Source organism: Semicossyphus pulcher, unplaced genomic scaffold, assembly GCF_022749685.1.
Source record: "Semicossyphus pulcher isolate SPU_LCO1_2020_fin unplaced genomic scaffold, fSemPul1.0.p SCAF_25, whole genome shotgun sequence".
NCBI lineage: Eukaryota > Metazoa > Chordata > Actinopteri > Labriformes > Labridae > Semicossyphus > Semicossyphus pulcher.
Window position 1 is genome coordinate 4357067 of NW_027211699.1, and position 14470 is coordinate 4371536.

General features: G+C 42.7%; 1 protein-coding gene across 1 annotated transcript in view; it reads left to right on the forward strand.

Moving 5' to 3' along the window:
- Positions 1-14470, forward strand: part of grin2aa (glutamate receptor, ionotropic, N-methyl D-aspartate 2A, a) — a 157177-nt gene that overhangs the window by 132384 nt on the left and 10323 nt on the right. The window contains exons 10-12 of the mRNA XM_069675915.1: positions 5897-6057; positions 11607-11696; positions 13436-13533. Of these exons, the coding sequence (XP_069532016.1) occupies positions 5897-6057; positions 11607-11696; positions 13436-13533 (349 nt within the window). The remainder of the gene's footprint in view (positions 1-5896; positions 6058-11606; positions 11697-13435; positions 13534-14470) is intronic.

Sequence of the window (14470 nt, forward strand, 5' to 3'; positions counted from 1 at the left end):
TAATACAGATGTTTTGCATTTGTATTCTAATCACCTTTTAGCTCTTTTTGAAGCTTAAGTGGGCCATAATGTGACTTTTTAGTGGACATTTTAGAAACTAAATCACACAGTGATGCCTTTCCTGCAACAGTAGTAAGAACTGTAGATGTGTTTTAGATAGAGTGTGTTGTATATGCATGCAACCAGGTAATACCAGAGTAAATTAAGCAATTTGAGTGCACTCTGCATGTAATTACAATCTTGGAGGGACCCTGTGGCCTGTTATAGGAGCACAGAAAAGCCATTACAGTCCATTGAATAAAAGAAATCCTGAAGACATTTGACAAAATTTTGATAATACGCACAGAAATGTAAGAATATATGCATAATAAAGGGAAGATTTGAATACATAGAGAATATAGAGAAGTGGAAATGTGGCCAATGCCAGGGGAGGAAGACGGGCTGAAAGATTAAAGGAAAAGGTCAAGCCAAATGTAGAGAAATAGAAAAGAAAAGCTAGACAAAAGGGTAGAGAGTTCCTGAGGAGAGGCAGACAGATGTATGAGGAGGCGCTTCCAAGGAGAGAGCGTTTTAGACTGATGTAGAGGGTTTTGACAACACGCAGAAGGAGGGGGCGAGGGAGGGAGGGGAGGCATGGAATAAAGGGTAAAGCAACTGGCAGGAGGGCGACTGAGGAATAGCGAGAGGCCAAGGCACACAAGATGGTACAAGACAACAAGCGGACAGATATGGGCCAGGTTGATGGCTGAGGTAGGGAGAAAGGAATGGCACATGTGGAGGGAGGAAGTTAAAGAGATATGGAAAGACAGAGAGGGTCAGGGATGACTGGAACCAGACAAAGAGGGTAAATGGTTGTTCAGGCAGATATGCTGAGCCGTGCTGGACATTTAGCCACCCGCGAAAGGCAAAAGATTTAAGGAAAATCCATGTTGTACTCAGCGCCAACCCAAGAAGGCTTTGATTGAGATAGATTTTTACTCTTTGGAAGTAAGTAGGACTCGGTGTCTTGTATAAGCACACCTACACATGTAGACTCAGAGAACTTTAGAAGCTGAAAACCTCGTGATTAATAACCGACCAGATCTGCATCCCGAGCCAGAGACACCCCGACATCACACATTTTGGATGCCGACAAAATCTGTGATAAGGGTGACGATTCAGAGGTCTTTTATCAGGTTGAAAAACCTTTGAAATGGAGTGCTTGTTATTCAGCACCATACAAGGATAGCAAAATAGATGCATAACAGTTTGGTAGTTGCTTTTGCAAACAAGGAACGGTGACCACAAAAATTCTCTGTTGCCAATTGTGGAAACAGCAGCTTTGTGTGCCACCTGTGGAGATGATAATCAAACAAATTGCCGGTGCCTTGCCAATAAAAATTGAAATAGTTGTGATATTTTTTCAGCCAGTATCAGCAAATAGAGCAATTTTCGTAAGTCGTGGGCAGTCAGTTAACACGTCCGTGTGGTTTCAGGCTGTACAACCACCAGGGTTTTTGTCTTTACAATGCTGGCTGATTCATAGCTGCTTGCTACAAAGGACGTGATGTCCTGGTTTTTCAACAGCCGCGTTGTTAGTTTGTTGTGGTGAACGTACAACAGCAGTGAACAGGATTTGTCACATGCATCAATTTAGAACAGATCTTGTAAAAAAAGAAAATGAAACCTTAAACTAGAACATTCGTTTTGTCCTTTTTATTCATGGCTTATGTAAAAGTGAAAAAAGCGGCATCATTTTTCTAACCTCATTTTCTCAGTTGATTTTTTTTTTCAGTTACTTTTTTGTCGTCAGTGAAAGCAGGTGAAAAAACAGCAAAGTTTAATAGGTGATACAAAAATTGCCATTTTTTGCTGTCAAAAAAGTAATTTCTTTTACCGAGGCTGAAGTACATCACTAATCCATGTTCTGAAAAGGACTGAAGCGTTCATGTTTTCTTTCAGGTGAGTTCTAACTTCAACAGCAGATAGATACAGCGACCAAGCTGTTCTGTCCTTGGGCATTTTGTCTTGCTTGAAATTGGCTCTTTTGGTGACCTACTGGGAAAAAGGGTTTCTCGTGGATGTCACCACTGTTACTCTTACTTGTTTCGTCACATCACATCCAAAATGTATTAACTATGTATCCCTTGCATTTTGTGTGCTTTTTCTGCGTTTGAGTTTCTCTTTTGATGTATTTGATTTCTCCAATAGGCCCATTTTTATTTTGTTTTTATCGTCTCTTTCTATCTAACTTGTTAACCCCTAACCCAACGGCCTCAGGACTGGTTAGCATCATGACACTGTTTGTCGTGCTAAGACACATATACTTTCTGTAGTGTGTATAACAACAGCAACACTGGCAAAAACTATTTTTCAACCTTCTGCACAGCTAAAAACAAACAAAAAAAACAATCATTAAAATGTTTGTTTAAATTATGATACTCAAAAGTTTGATTATTGCAAATGTGCTTTTCACAGTTTTTTCCACAAAACAAAAACTCTAGAGGAAAAATACAAATAATTCAAGATACACTTTTTTCATATGCTATGCCAAAAGGAATTAAAAGATTATGTTTAAAGATTCAGTCCTGAAGATTTCGACTTCGTTCTCTCTGGCGCCTCTAATGGGAATAAACAGTAATTGCAGGAGTAAACTTCCCAATTTAACCAGACGTCCACGGTTGGCTCCGGTTGTAACTCTTGATATTCCTCGCTGACGGTCGCTTTCCTTTTTAGACTGTTTGCTTCATCTGAGCGTCGAGTTTGTTTCTTTTTTTGGGGATTTTCACTCATTGTTGAAGTTGTATCTGTAGTCATCCATCTTTTGTTTGTTTGTTCAGCCATAGTAGATTGCTGTTTACTCGCAACGCTTGCAGAGAGCGGAAAAGCAGCTGCTTAGTTCTGCCTACCGACTCTGGCAGACCAACCACTGCTGGGTGATGGAAAACGCGTCACTAACTGGGCGCCGCTTGGGATTTTTTCTGTGAATGTCACCACAGACACCCAGTCTGTAATAATACTATAGCTATACTGCAAATGCAAAGGCTTTCATCAGTGGGCCATAGGCTCAATCACCATTGTGTTACCTCATTCAGTGATAGATAGTGACTTAACAGACATTTCTTTAAATGAAAATCTTCCAGATTATAACCCTTTTTTGTGTGTTCAGGGCCTCCATATAAGGCGCCCTGTCATATTAGTTTAATCTTTCTGTGGAACAAATTCTTCCATGTGTACTTTCTCTTTGTAAAGTGTGGCACAGTCGCAGACCTAGTGGCAGAATTATTACAAGGAGGCGCATTAGATGTTTTATGGAGGGCACAATGAAGTGGTACTTGAAATTGCTCCGGTAACCAAATGTACTCATACCACAGATGTCGCCTGTAACCTAAAAGCAGATGTATGACGTACTAAAAATGACACAAGTGAACATTATTTTTCTGTATTTTTTCGTTTGTTATGGGCTACCTTTAGATGACACTTTAAGATGGATCTGCATGTAATAAAGTCGGTAAACAGACAGGCAGATAAGGGAGGCACATAGGCAGACAGGAGCATTAAAATCTAATCTGGAACCCGCAATACACACACACACACACACACACACACACACGACGTAGACGAAGACACAGTTAGACACATACAAAAGGGAGTCCTTGGCTTATATAACGGCAGATCTTGCATAATAAGGAGACAGGGAGTGTGACAGGAGTAGAGCAAGAGAAAGAGGAGGAACAGAAGAGACATGGTGCAAAATAAGAGAGAAGAGGTGGACTGACAGTTGGAAAGGAGCCTAGACAAACTGAGATAGATATATAATATATTAAATATGCTTGAGCTTGAGGAGCTTAAATGTTGACACTTGTCAACAACAAAAAAAAAGGCTTGTTTCCTCTCAATCATCCTCTCCATGCTCTTAAAAGGTGGACCTTAAATTACAAACATTTTGCAGTAAGAACAGGATATTTCGATTTTAAAAACTGATTTAAATCATCCGTGAAGCCATATTTCAACCAGCAGCTCCCCCCTCCCCCGACCCTCACACACGCGCCCTCTTCTGACCCCCTGCTTCACCTTAAAAGAGCCGCGACGGAGCGAACGATGAGGGAGAACAGAGAGACGAAAGGAACGGGGACGAGTGCGTGAGGGGTAAACGTCTCCTGGGGGGGGGCTGCGGCTTGTGACGCTGACACACATACGGCGTGACACGCACACACACACACACACACACACACACACACACGCACACTCGCACTGCAGATTTTGGCTCGTCGAGGCTGCGCTCGCTCTGAGCTGGTTGTACAATAGACATGCAGATGTGTACAGGCAGATACAGTACGCATAAATATTAATGTATGTGCCATGTAGATATGTTTGTCATGTAACAAGTTCACATTAACAATTCAGCTTCGGTAATCACACACAACAGGGATTATTAGCGATGTTAAACACGCACTGAACAGAACAGCAGCTCTAATTACATGCAAATAAATCCATGTATGTGTGGAGGTAAAGACATGAGAATATCACAGAGCATTATTATAAAGAACAGCTTCTCAATACTACACACACTCTCTATGCAGCTAGAGTAGAGCTCATTATACACCCTCCTAATTGATAGTGTGCGCCTCTTTCTGGCCCTGAGGCCAGATTGCTACCACAGTGCCAGTACTTGTGGGTAGCGTCAAGCACACCACTACAAAACCCTTGACCTGTACACCGGCTAGATGATACCTGAGAGGGACGCAGAGGGGGGAGGAGGGGAGGGATGCGAGAGGTCCAAATGAGGGGAAATAATCAGTTACAGGAGGAGGAAGAAGGAGAAAGGAAGTGGAATTTCAAGCAGAGATGTAGTTATATTTCATGCTGTTTTACGAAACGGAATTTGCAGGTATTTCTTTTCAATTTAATCACAGGGGAAGTTTATAATAAAAGGATGATAATCTGGGGATTTGTTTAGCTCAGTTGGTAGAGCAGGTGCTCCGCATACAGAGGCTACAGTCCTTGACGCAGCAGCCGCAGATTCGACTCCGGCCTTCGGCCCTTCGCTGCATGTCATTCCCCGCTCTCTGCTCCTGTCTGTCACCAGCTGTCCTACCAGTAAAGTCAAATTGGCCAAAAAACAATCTTTTATCTGATCACAGGATACATAGCACAAAATCAACACTAATTTGGACATGACAACAATTATTGCTCCTGCAGTCGATCTGTTCCGGATTAGCAGAGTAGAGGAGGAACGGCGAGACTAAAACAATCACTACAGTCGCTGAAGTTTCCATATCTGTGAACGCCTGCTTCAGACCAACACAAGAAGCTGCTCTGCTGTTAAACACGCCGACATGCAGGATCTTTGCTGTGTTTTCGGCATGTTAAAAGTCTGTTTTGGTTAGCAGAAGGGGCGGGACATCAATAACGCGGCTCCACCAGCCGACCTCTACTGCGCAGACTTTGGATACAAATGTGCAAGATGGCTTCAGGTGGAGACGTCTTGTCCATCTTTATATACAGTCATTAGTCCGTCTTTTTTTATCAGGATGTCTTAACAGTATACAAACTGTTTAAATGTGACACAATGTGTTGGGTCAGATTCAGACAATACAGCAGAGATTAGTGATGTGAGCAAACGTATCCTTTTAAGGGAGCACAGTAACTTAAATTGGATCACAAGGTGAACATTGGTACAATATTGTAAATGTTTTCTTACCAGCACCTTAATTCAAATGTGTTGCTTCACTGTGAGTGATCTCATCGTTAGTTCACCACATGGTATGACCTACCTGCACACACACGAGCAATTAGAATACATTTGTTCGTCCCTGCTTCTCTGTTTGTTTATTTACCCTCTGCTGTTCCCTCTCTCTCTCTCTCTCTCTCTCTCTCTTTGCCCCCCTCTTGTTCTTTTGTCCTCCAACCACAGTTTCAGAACCCATACGCGTACTCGCCTCCGTTCCGCTTCGGGACGGTTCCAAACGGATCCACAGAGAGGAACATCAGAAAGAACTACCCCGCCATGCACCAGTACATGGTGAAATATCATCAGACTGGGGTGGTGGACGCACTTGTCAGCCTCAAAACGGGGTAAGTAGAGTGTTTGTGGAAACATGCTAATTCTCTAATGCTAAATATTCGCTTTTTAGTGTGTGTGTGTGTGTGTGTGTGTGTGTGTGTGTGCAAGTCTGTTAGTGTACTTGCTATCACGTGTGTGTGTGTGACAGCTCCTCTGAGACTGGGGATGAATGGGCCTCCTCACTGGGAACAGCAGCAGCTATTTTTAGCACTGGGCTCTATAATGGGATTGGTGGTGGTGTGTCATGGAAGTGTATTGATGCCAAAAGATTGGAGAGAGCACCAAACAGAGTTAGGAACCAGTCCGCTTGCAGGTCAACCTTTGAGAGAGCACAGGGACAGATTTTGTAACACAGAATCAGGATGCGCGAGGGCGAGCGTAACCTGATTAGAGCATGAAAGAGGAATTCCAACACTCGTGATCATTAAAGCTGCTCGCACCCACTTCTGACCGTTTGAATCCCCTGGAACTCAGACTAATAGTACACAGGCAGCCGTTAACCTGGAACCCTGTTAGACCCTCACTGCACTACTTTCAAAGTAAAAGCTTGTATAGAGCGTCATTTAACAAGAAGATTTCCAAAGAAATTCAAATCATATGAATTTTTGGGTAAATAAAATAACTTGAAAGGTTTAAAAGATTAAGTGTTGAATTACGATATTTCTAAAGCACTTACAAGCTTTGTACCACAGTGACCACAGTGACCGTGTTAGCTTATTTTTCTTGTCAGGACAATCTTTTCTTTCTTTTCTTGTTCTGTTCTACGGAAGCTCTAAGCAGACATGCATCCATACATTTTTTATCTCAAGATAACGCTGGTTTTCCAGTGACAGCGATTAATTTCTAGTTGTTTTCTCACATCTCGACTTATTTATCTCGTTATCTCGGGATAACAAAGCTTGTTTTCTCAAGATCTCGACTTTGTTGTCTCCTTATCTCAAGATAACAAAGCTTTTTTTCTCAAGATCTCGACTTTGTTGTCTCGTTATCTCGAGATAACAAAGCTTTTTTTCTCAAGATCTCGACTTTGTTGTCTCGTTATCTCGAGATAACAAAGCTTGTTTTCTCTAGATCTCAACTTATTTATCTCGTTATCTCGAGATAACAAAGCTTGTTTTCTCTAGATCTCAACTTTGTTGTCTCGTTATCTCGAGATAACAAAGATGGTTTTCCCCTGATAACGAGTAATTTTTAGTCGTTTTCTTGAGATCTTAACTTATGTTCGGTATCTCGTTATCTTGAGATAACTCTCCCACGATAATGAGTCATTTTCAGTTTTCTCAAGATCACGACATATTCATAAGTTCGTTATCTGAAGATCTCACTGCTCACCGTGATAGTACAGACCAGGACATGCCATGCTGCCGTTGCCCACACTAATGAGGTAAGTTTTAGTCCAAAGCACAAAGTTTGTTTTGTGCTTTTGCTCTGGGGATACGATCACCTGACGTTACGGTGGTCTCGAGAAAACAACCAGATATAACTTGTTATCACAGGAAAACAGAGTAAATTGTATGGATGCATGTCCACCTAGGGCTTCCATACTGTTTTTATTGACATTTAATTGGCAAAGCTAGTACAGCTTTCATAAGTTACAAACATGGAGTGTCTGAGTGTAACCCTGTGGTTTTGCTTGACTACATGTCAGATTCAAAGTACGTTCAAACACACACACAAAAAGTATGGACCAGAGCTACCTCCAATTGACAGCATTCTCAGATAAGGCTTATCACAAATTCAGCCGAGTCATAAATATAAACGGGCGACAGTGAGAGGATCACTTGTAGGGAATAGTCAGAAGGTTGCTCTTTGCTCCCGATAGAGGAGCAATGTATTCAAATTGTTCAATGTGCCTTTGTGCTCTTTTATGTTGACCTGCAGACTGATTGGTGCTCAGAATTTGTTCTCTTCAATCTTTGTCTTTATTATGCTTCCATAGTCTTCGTGTGTGCGTGTGTGCGTGTGTGCGTGTGTGTGTCAGTGTGTGTGTGTGTGTGTGTGTGTGTGTGTAAGAAAGGAGAAGAGGGCCTTATAACGAGGCTCTTCAAACACTGACTGAACCATTTGAGAGGGTCAGGTGGAAGAGAGAGCGGAGGAGAGACAGAGGGGTGACTCTCATCACACCATCACATGGGAAAAAGAGGGGAGGAGGCGGGGTAGGAGGCCAAGGGTAAAACACCTGATTGGACGAGATGAAGGCAGAGGGAAGGGGCCGAGAGACTAGAGAGGAGGAAAATGGAAATTGAATGAAAAAAAAGAGGGCAAAGGAAAAAGAAGGAAGGAGACATTGAAGGTAAGAGTATAGAGGGGAACAGGAAGAGAGGACAGAAGGGGAGAAAGGAATGGTGATAGAAATATAACACAAGGTTGAGAAGGTTGATATGATACAGCGTGAAGTTCTCTCTGATTGGTTAATGGCTTTGAGGAGGGGTCCAATCCAAACTCTCCTCTCAGAGGACATGCTGCCTCAAGGAGCGGGAGGAGAGAGGGTAAAAGGCACACACAACAAATAGACGTGTATAATTCACAAGTTTTTTGCAGTTATATTTCGCAGCTGATTCTCTCTCATCCATAAGTCACAAGTAAAGCACATGTAAACACGTAAAGACAGCTTAAAGCGCTCCAGCATGCATAATACTCTAAGTTGCTCTTGCATGTATTGTTGTATTAACAGCACAGTGCTGAACACGCACGCAAATACATACATACACCAGTTAGCTAATTCTGCACGCACACACTAAAGTGCTCAGGAATAAAAACACACGGCCCTGTGTATATCGAGCTGCAGGTGTGTGTGGACTCAGTAATACCCTCATTGATAATTCTATTCCGCGGTATTAGCAAGATGAGCAACACTGCGGCGTTCAGCTGTTTGAGGCTCGATGGCTGGATTAGCTGTGATCACACATAATGCTGACAGGCTTTACATGCCAAATCTGTTATAGCCACAAGAACCAAAACGATGCACAGGGGACTTGAATAGATTTGATTACATTTCAGGACCTTAAATAGTCTTAGATTTTAAAAAAGTAAAAGAAACATTAATTTATCATTTCAATGAGATTTAACTGCTGCTTTCATATTTGTTGCAACAATGCCAACAGGCTCAAACGCCCAAACTGGTACTAACAGTACATTCAAAAGCACACTGCTGTTAGAACACAGAGTACATTGGCTACATGGGTTGTTATATATAGGCTGTTCTCTAGCTCTCTTCACTCAGAGAACCAAGGTTACAATGTAACAGTTTCAAAATAAAAAGTCTAGGCACTTCATGAACCTTTATTTTGAAAAATGTTTGAGATGTTTCTTTCTCTTATCCAACAGGAACACCCAAAGAGCCCCTTGTGGTTTTATGATGCAGGGCTGTTGTCAGTTTAAAGACAGTCTGACATAAGGGCCTGTGTCCACTAACGGCGTTTTTAGCACTGGTAGCGCCTGTTTGCAGTTCAGTGTTTTTCAGCGCTCAGCATCCCTCCCTGTCTGTTATTTTTTGGCTCTGCGCTCTCAGTTGAAAATCAACTTTTTGAACACCGCCACGCTCGTCAATGTCACTTCTCCCTCACTGACCAATCAACATCAAGAAGGGGCCAGTATTCTGATATCAACTTTGTCAACAACAATGGCGGAGGAGAAGCTAATCCTTTTGTTTTTTCAAGGATACAATTTCCTTGTCTAGAACTGCTGCTAATGCCAGGTCACGATACCTTTCCATTGTTTTTATGTTTTCTTTGTAAAATTTACTTGAATAAAATCAAGTATTAAGCATACAGAGCAATTTAAAACAGACTTAACTGTCACTAAGGAGGGAAGCGGAAGGGCTGCCAGGCAACTTTCGTAACCTAGCAACAGGAAATTGAGGTTACGGGCGCTCCCAATGCAAAAAAATGCTGTTAGTGGACACATGCCCTTGCATATTTTAATTTAAAATGACTTCTAGGCAGAAAATTGTCTTTTACTTTAAAGGTGTTCACATTTGAAAAAGGAATTTCATCCATTAAATACATTTGTGAAGTAACTGGTTAAAGGACTGCACTTATATAGCACTTTTTTAGGCTTGCAACCACTCAAAGCACTGTGACTGTGGCCCAACCCCAAATTGCTCCTGAAGGCACAGCTATCGGGTATGAAAGGCCAAAGATCCGAAATTGGAGATTGGCACTTAGGCCTTTGCCATCAGTTTGTGAATGTGATTGTGACATGTAGTGTAAAAGTGCTTTGAGTGGTCAGAGGACTAGAAAAGCGCTATGTAAGTACAGTCCATTTTCCAAGGGAAGCGGAAGTGTCGTCGGGCAACATTCGGAACCTAGAGCTCTGAAATTGAGGTTTTGGGCACTGCCAGTGCAGAAAATGCAGTTAGTGGACACAGGCCCTTAATTTGACTTTGACCCAAAAAATGTCTCTCTGTTTTAGGGTGTTTAGGATGTCAAGCGCTTTTCTTGTCTTGCGACCACTCAAAGCTCTTCTACACTACATGTCACATTCACCCTTTCATTCACGCATTCACACACTGATGGCAAAGGCCTAAGTGCCAATCTGTAGCGGTGTAGAATAAGATCCAGACTCACACTAAACGCACATTAGCCATGTTACAGATTTCATTCAAAGGTATGGTGAGAGAAAGTGGCGAGAGAATTTGTGCTGCAACATTTTATTCAGCCAAACAAAGGTGTGACGGATCGTGATGGCTGAATCCCACTCCAAGCCATTAGAGCCCCGGCACGTCTGCCTGCCATTTACAGACATGCACGCATGAATCCATGCTCAGAGATATGCACCAGAGCACAGCCACACGTGCAAAAATCACACACATACTTTAGCGCACACACACACACACACGGGCACACACGCCTACTTTCCTACATGTTTGGATACACAGCCTGCGTGTGGATGGAGCCAGCGCTGGGTTAAGCTAATTACACAGCTGAACTATCGGCTGTGAGCCTCCGTTAGAGGGCTGGATCTGACATTCAGTAAATGCCAGCCAGTCACTGCGCTATTACCAGGGCTGTCTGTGTGTATATGTATGTCTGTGTGTGCGGATGAGAGGGAGTGTGTTCCGGCTCTGACAGAGTGAGAGAGCGGTGGTTTGTGATGGCATCAGTTACATTGAAAATGTCAGTCCGAGTCTGGGATAATTTTCGTTTGAACGTTCGACTTCGCAACCTGCTTATTAGTGTGTGTATGTGTGTGTGAAGAGAGAGAGACAGTGTAAATGTTTGTGTCTGTCTAAAGTTTGTTTAGGTCGTCTGTGTGCCTCCAAGGTCCTTTCACCAGTGAAGCGTGCCGTATTGAACCGCAGCCACTCCCCACTGTGTCCTCTGTGTGTTTGGCTACGCTTGGATTGCAGTCCTATTGGCGATGATTTAACACTTTAGAATTGATCCACGACAACATGCTCTGAAAAACGAGCCCCCTTTCTGCTTTCTGTCTCCTCCTGTGCACTTCTCACTCACTCTCTTTTAAAGAAACTGAAGCTGCTCACGCTTTGTCTCCATACCCTCCCTCTGTCTGTTTCCCTCTGTCTCTTTCCTCGGTTCTTTTTTCTCCTCCTTTGCAGGAAACTGGACGCCTTCATCTACGACGCTGCAGTGTTGAACTACATGGCCGGCAGGGATGAGGGATGTAAGCTGGTGACCATTGGAAGCGGGTAACCAAAGCTTTAATTCTTTCAAACGACTCTTTAAATGTGGACTGTCTTCACTTCATGGCCTGATCCCGCCATTCTTCTGTCCAAACCGCTGTGTACATTGTTGTGATGGTTTCTCTAATGTCTGTTTATGGTTATAATCCACAGATACAAGCCAACATAAAAACTGTTCATTCATTAAGTTCTGTGTCATTACACACACAAGGTCTTTGTTTAATCTGAACGAACGCTGAAGAGTAAAAAACCACAAATTGGCGTGTAACGGGGGGGTCATGTGCCGGACTGTTTCTTGGTGTGGACCTGTTCCCCGGAGACCAGCACGGAGACCAGATGTCATCAGTTATGTGGTGCCACCACATAAGTTTGACTGACTCTCAAATTCGTTAAATATTACAACAATATTTAACAAACTGAATTAGAATGAGATCATGTAATTTAGATGTTTTCACACATACTGTATTCCACATATATGTGAACTATTTAAAGGATCATACATACGGTGGCTGACGAGGGCAATCACACTTCACTGGCCCAAACTGTTTCCATTAGAAGAAATTATGCTAATTCATAAACACATGCAACAACGTAAAAAATGTGCCGCAAAAAGCCGAAACAAACACATTACGCAAAGTCAAAAACACACAAACCTAGAAAACATGTAAAAGAAAAACGCTGCAAATTCAGTCAACACAACTGAAGTGCTCCAGGCCTGTAGGGGGCGCTAGGTGTAACAGGTTTATTTTTGACGGGACGCTGCAGCGGAGTGTCTCTGTTGTTCATGTACCAGTGACTGCTTTACAACATGAGCAAAGAAATCACACAACTTTTGTTGGCTCCAGATCTACAGTTAGCTTTGCTAAAGTAACCACTGCTGAGTGCAGCTTCTGTTAGCTACCTGGCATTAGCCGTGCAGCTAGTGGTCGGCTACTTTTGGATGACTCTGCCCGGTGTCGGGCTCTGAGCACAGTGAAGTGATGTTGCTCAGAGTCTGACACCCGGCAGTTAGCTGATAGTACTGCCAGCTGCGCGGCTAACTTAGACCCGTAGCTAATGGAAAGAACACTTAGCTCTTGCTCTTAGCTGTTACACCGAGCGCCCCCTACAGGCCTGGAGCACTTTGGTTGTGTTTACTGGATTTGCAGCGTTTCTCTTTTGCATGTGTGTTCTGGGTTTGTGTGTTTTTGACTTTGTTTCTGGATTTGCAGGGCGTTTGATGTTAATGCATTTGTTTTGGCTTTTTGCAACACGTTTATTTCCTTTGCAACACGTGTGCGTCTTTGCATTTGTTTTGAATTGGCATGAATTTGCAGCCGGTTTCTTCTGATGGAAACCGTTTAGGCCGTTGCAGCACGATTGCCCTTGTCGGCTACCGTACATGTGTACGTGAAAAGTGTTCAAATGCTCCTTCTCTATCTGCAAAGACATCAATTATATTTCAAAGGATTTGAATGTAAGTGATGGAAGACAATAACCACGGTCCTGTTTTGGGCAAACTTTACTTCTAAAGTTCAGCTTAAGATAAAATGAAGCTTGTATTAAACATCTGTGACCCGAATTTCCACTTCATGACATTTATAGGCATCATTGTGTTCGAGGTATATATATATATTAAATCAAAGTGACGTGCAGAAAATAAGTCGGAAATATTAGTTTAAAGGTTAAAACACACGTTTTTCTGTGTGTGTGTGTGTGCGTGCGTCTATGTTTGTGTGTGTGTGTTTGGATGCACTTGTGTTCAGGTACATCTTTGCTACCACCGGCTATGGCATTGCCCTACAGAAAGGCTCCTACTGGAAACGACAGGTGGACCTGGCCATCCTGGCCATTATCGGAGATGGTGAGAAACACACGCTCGCACGCTTGTTCTTGTATGCAGATTCAGAGTGCTTGACACTCTCCATGAAGGCAAAAGGTTACATTGTTCCTTCCCAGCTTTGTAATTCCTGCACACTCTTTCACACATACACACACACAAACCTCTGCTGCCTTGTCTGCTGACAGCACAAAGGGAAAGCAGTGAAGTATAAATAGTCCTTTGATGTTATTCTGGACACAAAAGGCTGCTCTAAACAGAGGGCAGGGTGTGTAAGTTATTCTAATATATTCCTCTCTGCAGCACCAGATCTGTGTGTGTGTGTGTGTGTGTGCACGCTTGTGTGTGTGTGTTGGTATTACTCTATCTGAATCACCACATTCCTTTATTACAGTAGTCTCAGAAGTTCTTACATAAACAATTTCCCACTGCAGAACAGAGGAAAGGCAAGGAAGCTCGAGGTTTTGGTGACGGATTCATTTGCATTTTACATCGAAAGTGTTTTGCTGATGCAAGTGTTCACAGCCACTTACATTAAGTGCAGTGAAGTTGATTAAATGAGCGCTGGTGTCACAATAATCCTCTCTAACCAAATCTTATCGGGGCTGCAGAGCATGCAGGCCACACTCCATTGTATATTAGCTGCATATTTTTTTTCTGCACAGTAAATCAAGCTAATTTTGTTTGCTTTGTTTTCTGTTTGCTTTTTGTCATGCCACCCAATCAGTTTATTCCTGTTGGCTTAAAGCAGCCATTCACAAATAAACACTGGCAACGAAAGAAAGAGACCAAAGAACTGCAAAGAAAGTGTGACAGAGGAAGGAAAAAAAGGGTCAACAGATGGATGGATAAGGTGATGAGAGAGACAGAAAAAAACAGGGACGGTGTGAGTGTGTGACGGCCGAAGAGAGGTCAAAGAAAGGACGGGGTAAGGGAACAGGGGATGGGAGGACGACAGGAG